Source organism: Alligator sinensis, unplaced genomic scaffold (genome assembly GCF_000455745.1).
Source record: "Alligator sinensis unplaced genomic scaffold, ASM45574v1 scaffold366_1, whole genome shotgun sequence".
NCBI lineage: Eukaryota > Metazoa > Chordata > Crocodylia > Alligatoridae > Alligator > Alligator sinensis.
This window is the reverse complement of record NW_005841851.1, coordinates 899,097-912,327: the sequence shown is the minus strand read 5'-3', so window position 1 is coordinate 912,327 and position 13,231 is coordinate 899,097. Positions and strand designations below refer to the sequence as shown.

Sequence of the window (13,231 nt, the reverse complement as noted above, 5' to 3'; positions counted from 1 at the left end):
CCCCTATTCCTCCCCCCCCCCCCCCCCCCCCCCAGTAGCTGTGACATATGAATAAACTACATTAAAATAACAAACCCAGACTAATTAGCTGATTGTGCTGGGAAGTGTGAGAACAGAGTTTCCTGTGAGTGTGCGAGAGAGGGCATTACTGACTGGTGCTAACCCAGCACCACCTCCCCCACCCCTTCCTTAGTATGGCACTCAAGCAAACCCACTCCCCAAGGCTCCTGCTCTCCCCATTTGCCTCAGCATCTGAGTAAATCCCAGTGAGGGAGTCGCTTGCATTCCCTAGGTTAAGAATCAGGATCTTTCTGATAGACACTTAAGGCCTCATTCATGCCAGGGTACTTCTGTTGGCTTCGGTGCAATGGCAGCTCCTGCCATCTTGGCTGACATGGGGACAGCAGGTGCTGCTGCCACTGGAGCCAAAGAGCTGAGGCTCCTGCAGCAGGGCCTGTGACAGACCAACAGTATGCAGAGGGCAGATAGCCATGGCGGTCTGCATCTCTGCTTTAGTTAGTCTATGAAATGCATTACACACTGACACCAGCAGTACTTGGGACGTTCAGGACCTCACATAAGCAGGTGCCTCTCCACTAAAGTTGCTGGTGTTGTGCCCACGCTCCAGGCCTGCATTCACCAATTTAGACAGGCTTCGCTGTGTGGTGTTGCTGAAATACCGTGGGTGCACTCTGCCTGACACGCCTCAGTCCCAGCTCCTCCTCATGGTGCTGGGTATGAAGGCAGGTCCTTGCTTCAGAGGGGAGCGCTGGCATGTGGGGGTTGGGGGTCTGGTGTTTGCAAATGGGGGGCATCTTTGAGCCCTCTCACACTAATTGTTTCTCCCTTTTTCTCTCCCCCGTTCCAGCTGAAAGAACTATATGCACTGACGCAACCTCAGGAAAACCCACGATGGCTGCCAAGCGCAAAGGCGGCCTGAAGCTGAACGCAATCTGTGCCAAGCTCAGCCGCCAGGTGGTCTTTGATCACGGGGGAGCTGAGCAGGCGCGGGCAGACAAGGGTGCCCAGCGTGAGAGCAGCAAAAAGGAAGCCCCCCAGCCTGGGACCAAGGAGGTGGGGGCTGAGTTCTCGGATGGACTCAGCCGTGTGCAGAAGATCGAGGAGGACAAGAGGAGGGAGGTGATTGAGAAGTGGGTGAATGGGGAGTACAATGACGAACTCTTGCTGGGCCGAGTGGAGGGCAAGGAGGGTAAGGGCACTGAGAGCGTGGAGATGCCCCCCGAAGGCGTCTACATGGTCCAGCCTAAGGGCTGCAGTGATGAGGAAGATAACGGGGATGAGGCAGATGCACTGCGGGGCTCCCAGGATGGCAGCTTCCTAGACGACAGGGATTCGGACGGGCCTGCCTCGAAGGATGAGAGTTACCGATCCTCCAGCGGCGAGACGGGCTCCAAGTTGGCTGGAGGAGCTGCCTCAGGTAAGGCATGGTCCCTGCACTCCCCGATCAGGCTATATCCTACCCCATGGACTCCTTTACGAAACTTTCACCTTTTCCGGAGGTCTCAGAGCCCATCCTGCCCTTGTGCCAGTGGCACCAGCAGACTTACCCATGCATTCACACCCTCTCAACTCTGCACGCTCAGCAGTATGTGGCAGCCAGGCCCAAATGAATGCACGAGTGCTCCCGCACGCCCACATGCTGTCTTACACAACGGGGATTAGTCCCAGGAGCAGAGTCAGCTGTGGTATTTGAGAGCTGGGAGGGAAGATGGGAACCCCGCTGGCATTTTGGGGAGCTGGGTGCATAGCTCAGTGATCGTGTACTGCAATCACACCCAGCCAGTTCTGTCAGTGAGGGTGCAATAAGAGCGCTCAGATCAGGGCCAGAGAGGGGAGGGCTTCTTCTGTCTCCTCAGCCAGGGCTGGTACCCAGCAGCAGAGCCCAAGGCACTAGGATGAGGGCATAGGAAGGTCCAGGGAATTGGAGGTGAAGTTACTATAGGATAGGATGGGAAGCAGAGGAGCCAAGGGTGATGCCTGAATAAGATGGGAAGAGAACAGGTCTAGGATGAGGAAGGCTCACTCTGGGGAAGGCTTTTCACTGAGTAAAGCAGGATCATCATGGGAAAAAAAGGCCCTGGAAATACGGCTAGTGAGACCACAAGCCTGGAGGATAAGGAGGGCTCAAACGTGTGTGTATGAGAGAGAGAGAAAGAAAACTGGCTGTGTCTGGATTTGGGGGTGAAGGCTGCAGATATTTTTAAGTGCACACATGCAAGCAGCATGTGAACTCATGCCAGGGCCATGTCTGCTGTGTGTGTTTGCATGCACACGTGCGCAGCTCAAAGGTGGCTGTCCTGGGTGTAACTCCCAAGCTATTGTTATTTGTTCTGGTTACCTAAGCTGAGCCAGGTGGATGCAAGAGCCGCGGAGTGAGCAGATTAGCTGGGAGATTGGAGTGTGTGGGAGAGGGCTCCCTGCCTTCCCCTCCAGAGGAGCAGCGCTGCCATTGGCAGGGTGACAAACACCAGCAGCATCTACTGGGATGCCACAGTCCTTCGCAGCTTTGTTCCCGTCAGCAAACAAGCCCAATTTGTCCTGCCAACACAAACGCTCTCCTTCCTTTCACATGCGTGCATTCTCCTCTTCTTTCATTCATTCCTGTGATCTCTTTATTACTGTGAACATCCCTTTCACGTTTGTTATGCCCATGTGCATAACAGAGGCGTGACACACCACGGAGCCAAATTTTCCCCTCACATTTTCATGGTTACTCCTGCTCAAGAATCAAGGGGATGCTCCCCAGCGTGGCTGGATGTCCCCTCTGGGAGATGCGCTGTCCTGTGTCATTACAGCCACACATTCAGGGAACCACCTTGTGACTCAAAGCATTGGTGAATCCCAGAGCCTGAGGTCCCCCTGCACTCTTCTTTTTCTGCCCCAGCTTCTCTCACACCAGTATCTGGATAACAGTTTGGACATGACTCCTCTGAAGGGGTTTCCCCCAGAGGCTCGATGTATTTGTCGTTTGTGGTGATCTCCTGACATCAAGGAGTGCCCCCCTTGTCAGGCTCGACCCAGTTTGAATTCAGCCAGAGGCTCTGGTGGTTGTGGGTGAGCACTGGGGGAAAAATGCATTCCTTGTTCACCCCTGAAACACTGGTCTCTCCAGATCAGCATCACAAGCCCTTTAAACACAAAGTGTGGACAGTAACTCAATTCCCCGCGTACCACAGTGTCTAGACCTCCCCACGACGTCTACATCTGTCACCTACTTGGGATGAATCTCTTGATGGAAAGGTCTCTTCACCCCACCCCCTCCGATCTCAGCACTTGGCAAATCCATCAAACTTTCCCTCTTTTGTGCGTGCCTGTGCTTTCCTCCTCCTGTTAATAATGCAGCTGAAACTCATCTCCGTCTGTCCGTTCCCCTTCTGGAGAGGCATATTCTCCAGTCTTCACGAGTTCAGTGGCAGCGCACATAATTATGCATATAAGATATAAACAGAGCTGTTTAATTATCCTTCGCCACATCAGTGACAGAGTAATTAACAAACATTGCAAGATCAATGAGGAAAAGTGTGACCTTCAGTTTCCTTTGATAGGAAAGCCCTTGTCGTTCCCAGACACAAGGTGATTGCGCCTGGACTCCGTTCGCAGTTTGTTTAAATTCCCCTCCTCCCCCACACACACCACTTGCAGTTTGGGATGCGGAGAAAAGCAAAAAAGGATTGGAGGGGGGGAACCCAATGTAGAAATATGTGGCCAACCTGCGGGGAATGGAAGGGATCCTGTGTCCCCTCTTCAGAACAGAGCTTCTGGCTTCATGTCATTTCATGGCCACATTGTCAAAAATGCATGCCTAATTATTGGAGCAAGTGGGCACAAGGGCATGTGAGAGGGGCAAGAGCATGTATGGTGCCCAGATCACATGGGCTCCCTTAAGGGTTGCAAGCGCAAGCAGCTGCACTGGGACAGGGCTTGGGTTTTCTTGCCTCCAGAAGGGCTTAGTGCTGCTTTCCCTAGCCTCTTGTCTTCAGCTCTCTCCCCCGTAGATCCTGACCTTGTCCTCAGTAGGCATCATGGGACCCAGTGTAACAGGGTGTGTAGCCCTTTGGCACTTCTGTACACCAGGGAGGAGTCTGGTATGACGGTTTCAGAAAAGCCTGGGTGGGCTGGCAAGCTGAGCAGAGGGCCAGGGGCAGGAGAATAGCTACAGGGCTTTGCCAAGTCACCCAGTCAGTGTGGCATAAGGGGAATCATCTAGAGACCAGATTTTTAAGGTGCCAAGGGTCTGTTGTTCTCCCTGAAGGCGGTAGGAGCTGCAGGTGCTCAATAGCATTGGTGGTCACTGGTCAAGCTCCTTGTCCAGCTGGAAATTCAAGTAAAAAGCAAGAGCCTGACTAAAAGGCAGATGCCGCCTCTAGATTGATCTGCCCCAAGGGAATCAGTGACCCCCAGTCATAGATTTCCTAGACCAGGACAGGCCATTCGCATCACCTGTTTCACCCTCTGCTCCTTCCTCCATCATTCGCTTCCTCAGCTGATGCCTCCAACAGGTTGACCCTGCATCTGCCACATTGGTACCCTGACCTCTTGGTGGATTGCAGACCTGTTCTTGTGACTGGGACATGGGGGGAGCTCACTGGAGACTGGCCAGCACATCAGCATTCAGGGCTGGCTTTGCAATACGTCACCCTCAGAAACGAGCTGCGACTCATCCAGGGAGAGCTAGGAGAAGTGGGATCCCCTGCCGAGGGGCAGGCTTGTTCTCTGCTTTGGCCACTCTACAGGGACAGGGGACTAATGAGAGCTGCCCTAGCTGTCGGCCCCTGGATGTACCTCCTGCATCTCCCCCTCCGTCGCAGACAGGGAACATGTGCAGGATGTGCAGAGCTGATGTTTTCAGGAGACGGGTGACAGAGCCCGTCACAGACACCCTGCCTCACTCACTCTTGCATGCCGACTAGCTCACGCTTCCCCCCCCACACACACACACTTCTCCCCTCACCCATGCAGCCCCTCCGCACTGTGTCACTAGGCCTACACGTGCATGTCCCTGGGTCGCCCCGCACTGCCCTTTCTCCCTCGCACACACTAACTCGCAGAGCAGGAGGGCAGTGGGAATCGCCAAGAGGTTTGTCCTCTCTTGAGCTTCCAAAGTTTCCAGTTTGTATAGATTGTTATTCCTAAGTGAGCCAAGCCTGTGGGAAGGGGAGTGCCTGTTTCTTGGCCCACTCAGGGGCTTCTCCTTCCCTGATTTCCCAGGAGCCTTCCCCACTAGGAAATGCTTGCATGTGGCCAGAGCCAGTTTCTGGGTTTTTACCCTAAACCCAGCAATCTGCCATGTGTTCCCGTGCTGCCCAGGCGACAGGCCGAAGCCCCGCGCAGGCTGCCCCATCCCCCGGTGGCCAGAGCTCCGCTCCATTCGGGCTGTTTGGCTTTTCCTTCCATATATAGTGTGCTGCTCTGGGCTATTTTTAGCCCCCTCTTTTTTTTTTTCTTTTTTTTTTCCGTGCTCACTCCGGATCCGTTGTGATACGATAGCTGCTCCGAGACGCGCAAATCTCTGCTCTTTGGCAATGCCCACAAATGGAGAGCCATGGCCAGGGGAGAGGGAGCTCTCCTTATCGTGCAGAGGGGAGGGAAGAATGCGCTGCAAGAGGAAAGGCACGGCACGGGAGAGGGAGAGCCTGGGGACAAGGCTGCCCCGCACACACGTGGGCCTGGAAGGAGCACAGCTCAGTGGTGCTGCCCTCTGCGAGGAATCATTTCCCACCTGCCGCCCCGTGTGTTGTACCAGGGTGTGGAGGGGTGAGGCAGGCAGCCCCGAGGGCTGGGATCAAGAGAGGGGAAGCTTTGACCTTTGCCTCTGGTTTGAATGAGGAGCTGCCAGCTCACAGCTGTTGAGTGGCTCACGTGAAACAAGGTGACTGAGTCTCAGCCCTTCTCCCAGTGGGACATGGGCCAAGCCACTGGTGCCACCACTGCAGCTGGCTCCTGCAGGCTTCCTTGTCAGCTGCCTGCAGAGACACCGAGGGGTAGCTGGCATGCGGGGTGAATGCTCTTGGTCTGGAGGAGATGCTGGTAGGCCCAGGGTGAGGGGCATTGGCTGGGCAACATGTAGGGAAGCCAGCCTTGGCTGGCCTCTGGGAGGTCTGGTCTTCCCCACAGCTTTGGGGAGCACTTAGCTGTGCTTGCGTGATCATCCAGAACTGACCTAAAGGAGAATCAGGGTGGAGGTCATAGATGATTGTGAGAGAGAGAACAGCCAGTTCGGCTGAAATAGGAGCAGGCTGCAGTGAGCGCTCCCTGGGACCCAAACTCCCCCCTGGCTTCATCAAGGCTCAGAAGGGACCCCTCCCTCATCATCCTGTTCCTCCTCGTCCACCCCCCTGCAGCAGCTGGGTCTCACCAGGGCAGGGGCTGAAGCATTTCCAAGCCTAGACTTGCAAATTTGAGAAGCTTAAAGAAAGTCAATCTCAGGGCAGCTTCTCCTGACTCAGTAGTATGGGGAAGTCCCAGGTTTCCCAGGTCTCTCTTCCTTAAGACTTTGTGTGGTTTAATCTCAGCAGGGGCTGGATCAGCCTGGGATTTGCCAGGCTGGCTTGGGATGTGGGCTCAGCAGGGAGTCTCACAGCTTCTACTTGTTATCCTTGTGTTTCAGGCGGGGAACTGAGAGGCATGAGGTCCAGGAAGTGCAAAAAAGGTGGGATCATCTTTCCAGCTCCCCCTTCTTCCTGGGCTTGGGGCAAAGCTTGGGGTGGGCCAGGCTCAGCCTCCTCTCCCATCTCCCACAACTTTGGGATTCCTGGATGTGGGATGAAAACAGAAATGCTATGGTGTGAACAAGTCTCCTTGTGAGCAGAGGAAAGGACCTGCCAGCCCTTACCTTCCAGGGTGGCCCTTAAAGCCAGTGATCGCTTGCTAGTTTAATTTCCTTTCATATCCCCTTTATGGTGCTCTTTCCCCCTGGCTGTTTGGGTTGAGGGGGATGGGATTTCATTGTGCCAGGCCTAGAAGTTCGGGATGTGGGGTAACTAGGGATCATCTTACAAGCCAAAGAGAGATGAAAAGCAGAAGAGGGGAGACAGGGTTAGCAGGACCATGGAAATCTTAGGCTCGGGGGATTTTATGGTATTAATCGCTTTTGTTGGGGCTATAGGGTTACGCTGGAATGGGGGGAGGGGAAGGGAAAGGCATCAAAAGGACAAAAAGCTTGAAAAAAAGAGGAAGCACTTTAATGCCTGGGTGTGCGAAAGTGAAAGGCAATCCCTCTGGTATCCCCAGGCAGCGAGGGCCCTGGGAGGGGGCGCTAATGGGGCCAGGGGAAATGAGCCCACCCTTCCCAGGAGGAGTCCTAGTTGTCAAACGTGGGCATCTGAACAGGGTGCTGCTGGCTAGTGCCTGGGCATCCTTCTGCCAAAATCACTTCCCTGTTGCACAGCTAGCTGAGGAGTCTCCTGTGAGCCCTGGTAGCTCTGCATCACCTTGCCAGGGGCCCAGCATCTGTAGGTGCAGGGTGTTGGTGCCCAGCTGAGGAAGACTGTGCTGTCCTTTCCTGGATCCTGGCACCATTCGCCTAGCCCTAGATCATCACATCTAGTGCAGCAGATGTCTCCTCCTACCTTTGCTGTGTGTGAACGGGACACTGTCCCTTGTAGCATAGGCCAGCAGCACAGCCGGGTTTATGCCCCACACACCTGGCTACATTAGGCATCGGTGGTACTGGGATATGACCCTTGCATGTCCTGCAGGAATTTTTGGAGCCCACCACAGGGCCCTATCTTTTCCAGGTATCTCTTCCCACCCATGCCCTTGCTGAAACAGGCTTCTGAGAGCTAGATGAGCTCCTGAGCTAGGCCGCTTGTTGGTTGGGGCCACTTTGCACAGGAGCATTCAGACATGTGCACGTGCATTTGTCTGTGCATGTGGTGCATACCCATGCACGTGTGCTTGTATGCATGGCATTGGTTGCTCTTAGAGCCCAGGGCTCCATTTTAACCCCTTGGGCTCCATAGCTGAGACAACCTCCGAGCTCTCTGCTGTCTTTCATGACGGCACTCCACCTCTGAGTGTCAGAGCCAGGGCAGCGGCCGGGAACCCCCTTCCTGCTGCCTCGTACCTGCCCTCTCCAGCACTCACCCTCCCTGTGAAAGATGGTGCCCACCCACGAGAGCCCAAGTGAGTGATTGGGAAAGATGACGAGGGAGGTTTGAAGGACTCCTGCGCACAGTAAATCTTTACTCTGCCGGAGAAAGCGAGAAGGAGAGGAGGAGGAGGAGGAGGAACGCTGTGTCAGACTGAAGCCTAAATGAGCCTGAGTTGGCACGTCAGTCAGAGTAATCTTTATTTCCTCCTTTACACCGATATTGGGTGACCTCCAGAGCACTGTTCTTCGCCTCCCAGTGACCAGCAAAAGCGCCAGTGGGAGGGAGCTCCCGGGGAGGGAGAGACCATGGGAGAACAGCCCTCCCCCCACAGCCCTGACCCCAGGGATAACAGCCCCCTCCCCTTTCCCCCACCCTGAGAAAGCAGCTCTTCTCCCCCTGGCCAGCTGGACTCTGCCCCTTTTGTGCACTGTTAACACCTAGAGCAGAGGCAGTAGGGCTGCTGGACAGCCCGACCCCAGGAATAGATGCTTTGGGAGCCACTTAGATGTAGGAGATGTTAGAAAAGCAGTGGTGCGGGAGGGACCGGGACAGCCATAGGGATTCCTTGCTGCCCCTCCCCACCCCCAACACCCACACAGCAGGCTGCTCCTGCCAGCTCCTCACCCTCCTGCCTCTGCTTGTCCCTGTGCCCACTCGTTTATCCCCCTTCCCCTCCTCATTTCCACATCCTGCCTCTGTCCTCTCACATCTCCTACCCCAGCCTGCCCCCAACAGCCCATAACTCTGCCTTGCTCCCTGCCCTCCCCGCCAGTGCCAGCCCTTCTGCCCTCAAGCCCTGCCCACCGCACACACTCTCCTCCCCTCTGCCCTCACCCCTGCTCCCCATGTACACATCCACTCAGCCTTCCTCTGTACCCGACCTCCCTGCTCTGCCACGTGTGCGCATGCGCCCCCCCCCCACACACACACAAGGACAGAGCTGCGCAAACCCCAGCATATTGGCACTGGCCTCACTTCCAGTAAAATTACTTTTCCTTCATATTAGGCCAAGGCAAGAGTGCAGAGACATTTATGAAACTTTGTTTAATGTACTGAAAAGCCATCGGCTAGAACATTTAGGAAATTGATTTTCCTGGCATTGATGAACTCTTTTTATTTTACCCCAGTATTAATTACTTTTTTTTTTTTTAAACAAATTAATTTAAGAGTCGTAAAACCTAACAAGTGAGCCAAACGTCAGTAGATCATGTTCCCCTCTCCCCACTCCCCCCTCCCACCCCCACCGATGCCGTTTCAGGAGAGGAGGAGAAATCCACCCCGTGTGACTCGTTCTTGCTGTCTGTTTGCAGGGGAAGCTTCGTCGCTGCGCGATTACGCCGCCACCACCATGAACGAGTTCCTGGGCATGTTCGGCTACGACGACCAGAACATGCGGGATGAGCTGGCCCGCAAGATCAGCTTCGACAAGCTAAATGCTGCTACCTCAGAGGCCACCTCGGCCGCCACCTCCCTGCCCAGCGAGGATGCCATGAGCAAGCGGGCCCGCTTCTCCAAGTACGAGGAGTATATCCGCAAGCTCAAGGCTGGCGAACAGCTCTCCTGGCCCATCCATCTGACCAGGCCTGAAGAGCTGAGCTCCAAGCTGAGCAAAGAGGCTTCCTCAGTGCTGGCCCAGCCGATCCGGTTGCCAGGTCCAGATGCCTCCCTGCTGACGGAGACCAAAGCCACCATCCTGCCCTTGCCCTCTCCCAGCGGCTCCCAGATGCAGGGCCTGATGTCTCGGGCTTCCAAGTATGACTTCTTCATCCAGAAGCTGAAGACAGGCGAGAGCATTAGGCCACAGAATGGCAACACCTACAAGAAGGCCTCCAAGTATGATCTAGAGAATGTCAAGTACTTGCACCTTTTCAAGCCTGGGGAAGGCAATCCAGACATGGGAGGGGCCATAGCTTTCAAGACGGGCAAGGTGGGGCGGCCTTCCAAGTATGACGTGAGGAACATCCAGAAGCTCACTCCAGTCAAGCCTGCTACACCCAGCTTGGCCCCCACTCCCCTCACCAGTACCCCCAGCAGTGCTCCAGTGACTGGGCCTGAACAGCCTGTCTCTTTGCCATTCAACACCCCTGAGTACCTGAAGTCAACCTTCTCCAAGACAGACTCCATCACAACTGGAACAGTCTCTACAGTCAAGTAAGTGCCCTTCCACTTCTCTTTACTTTCCATTAGTCAGGGGACATGAGGAGGCACGGGGGGTCCCTCAGAGGAAAGTTTGCTCTCCTCCCCTTGCTCATATCAGGGGAGGTTTTTTGATTCAGAGGTTGGCTGAAGCCACCCGCCAAGTTTGCTTGAGTCTCTTAATCTGTCTTGGTTTCTAAACATCCTAATTCCCACCCTGACCCTAACCCTGAAAAAAGAACTGGAGTTGATTTGGGCTGTTAAGGACAGTGCTAACATAAGGTTAACAAGACAGAGCCAGCAGAAGCAGCCATGACCTGAGGTCAGGATCTAAAGCCAGGCCTAGGCATCTTCACCTGGTGTTGCAGGCAGCTGGGGAGGTTCAATGGGACTAGTCAGTGAGAGGCAAGCAGGGGACCAGTGAAAATCCTGTTTCCTTGGACACCGGCTGCAAGACGGCTTGGTTGTCCTGTCAGCCCTCCTCATCCCTGGCTGCTCACAGCAAGGCAAACTCTAAGCACAATTGTTTGTGAAATGACTCCCAGTACCCATGAGGTCCTAGCTGCCTGAGTCCGTCAGCCCTCCTACCCAGGCACAAATCCCAGGGTGAGACAAGACACAGAGGGGTGAGGTGAGCTGCTCTGACGTGCAAGTCTGGATCATGGCCTCTTTCTTCCCCTCTGCCCTCCACATCTCTTAAGCAGCGCATCTCTCTAACTGGAGAAGGGCCCGATTCTACTGGTGAAGTCAATGGCAAAACTCTCACAGTAGGCCATGTTATGTCAGTCTGAGCTGTTCCTCCCAGATGGAAATGAGGCAAGAAAGCCTCCAACTGGGCAAACACCTCCAGTTTGGCCAGGACATGCCATATCTCACATGCACATCTACCACCCCAGTTAGTACTAATAACCCCCTGACACATTGTTGGCATTCTCTACCGAGAGACCAGCGACCTACTGGGCCATGGGGATACCTGCATGGATTATTTCCTGTTGTTGTCCCCTTGAGGGAAGCTCTGCTTGAGGTAGCAATGGAGGAGACATACAGATAGACAGTGGGCATATGGGCACTGCCACTTCAACCACCTTGACATGCAGACATGTTATGAGCAGGATTAGATGTTGTGGTCCTTACGACACCAGGGCCCCCTGTAGCATTGCTGGAGCTGTGTGCCCAGCAGCACTGTTGTGGTGTTAGAAGCACTAGTTGGGAATCCTAGTGTAGATGTGGCCATCCAGGAAGAGGACAGGTATGTTTGCTGGGGCCAAGGGAGAGGTTAACACTGCTCCACCTGTGCGGAAGCACTAGCTTTGTGTTCTCCCAGCATTCAGGTTCTGGACAAAGTAATGCAGCTACCCTCCAGCACTACTCCTTCCACCCTAAGGCCTCGCGGGGTTAGGGTTATAAGATGGAAAGGTTGTTTCTGGAGAGGAAACTGCTGACCCCATAAAAGGGATTGGAGCTGATGGGCTGACCTTAAGCTGTAGGAAATGGTCAGGGTGCAAACAGAGCAGGGGGGTGTGAGCACTGCTCCCCGTCTTGGCTGGATTCTCTGGCTTCATGGGACCTGAGTACCTTTTGTGAGAAGCGTTATTGGTTCCGGGGGCTTGCTCCCTGCAATGTACTTCAAGGATGCCTATAGGAGGGAGGCTCCTCCTGCCTGGCTATCCTGCCCTTCCATTTGTTGAGGTGACATCCATCATGTGGTTTTCCACTGAGGAACTCAGTTGTGGCCTTCTGTTTGGCTGGTCCCCACATCTGAACAGCCTGGTCTGAATAAGCTGTTGTCATCCAGGAGCCCCATGAGGTCATTTGTACCAGGTCTGGGTCTTCCAGGTCACACCAGTGCCATTGTGTCCAGCCACCTGCCTTATCCCTGTGTAGGGAGGAAGACTGCCCCTGGAGCTATGATATAGGCCTCAGAGTCAGGAGACTTGGGGTATGTTCCTGACTGCCAGTGATCCATCCCCTGTGCCTCAGTTTCCCTGTGCAAGGCAGGAGTCCCTGCTTCCTGTGTGACACGTTAATTCATTGCTGTGGGTTCCTTATTACAGCATTTGGAAAAGAGGAAAGCATTATCATGAGCTGCAGCTAAATTAATCACCCGGCCTCCAATCTGGGAGCGCTGTGATGCCTCCAACACCCCTCGTCATTGTGTGCCATGCTGTTCAATGAGATAGTAGCATTCTCCACCTTGCTGGCTCTGCCACAGAGCCTGGTTTAGCCCCTGTGGCAGCAGGCTCCCAGCTGTGCCAGGAGCATGCTGTAAATGCCTTGTGGCTGAGCACTCACTCGCACTCTCATTGATGTTTCTTGCTCCAGAGGGCAGGCAGGGGCCGCTGCTGTCAGGACACTTAGTTGTAAATATGTGTATGTGGCCAGCACCTTATCGTGGTCAGGCCACAGGTCTGCAGCTCCGGAAAGATGAAGCCCATTGAGTCTCAAGGACAATCTGGCCCTCTGAGCATCTTCTCTCCTGCCCTTGCACTGCCTGGGCATCTTGGGGTTGCAGGGAGCTGCTCATTGTTCCAGGGAGCTGCTCATGCGCCCTTGCTTTGCTTTTGCTTTTCATCAGGATCTGGTTCTGTTCCTCTCTTGCAGCCCCATGCTTTTTTTTCTGCTGTGAATGAAGGTTTGCAGTGCCATGTTGATCCCTTCTCTAACCACAGGACTTCCTGGGAATGAGGGAGAGGGGACATGGTGATGGGAGTATAGCTGGCAATGGGCTTGCTTTGAGACTTCCACCCAGTTGTGCTCCGCTGAACACTTGCAGACCTGTGGCTATGTTTGGTGTGGTGTGGCTAGGCAAAGCATTCTCATGGGGCTGTGATTCCTCCTCCCTCCAGGTATGAGGGTATCACTCGCCAGGAACAGCCCCGGGGGGACACTTCCATCAGAGTGGAGGCAGCTTCTCATTCTCCTGCTTTAACCCACAAGGTGCCTGGACTGGACACAGACCAGTAATGCTCTCCTGTTGACAT

At 54.5% G+C, this 13,231-nt stretch overlaps 1 protein-coding gene across 4 annotated transcripts in view; it reads left to right on the top strand.

The window, feature by feature from the left end:
* Window positions 1–13,231, top strand: part of CASZ1 (castor zinc finger 1) — a 272,507-nt gene that overhangs the window by 219,572 nt on the left and 39,704 nt on the right. For all 4 annotated transcript variants that reach the window (XM_025211291.1, XM_025211288.1, XM_025211300.1 and 1 more), the window contains 3 exons: window positions 869–1,438; window positions 6,629–6,670; window positions 9,425–10,265. In XM_025211291.1, coding sequence (XP_025067076.1) covers window positions 869–1,438; window positions 6,629–6,670; window positions 9,425–10,265 — 1,453 coding nt within the window. The remainder of the gene's footprint in view (window positions 1–868; window positions 1,439–6,628; window positions 6,671–9,424; window positions 10,266–13,231) is intronic.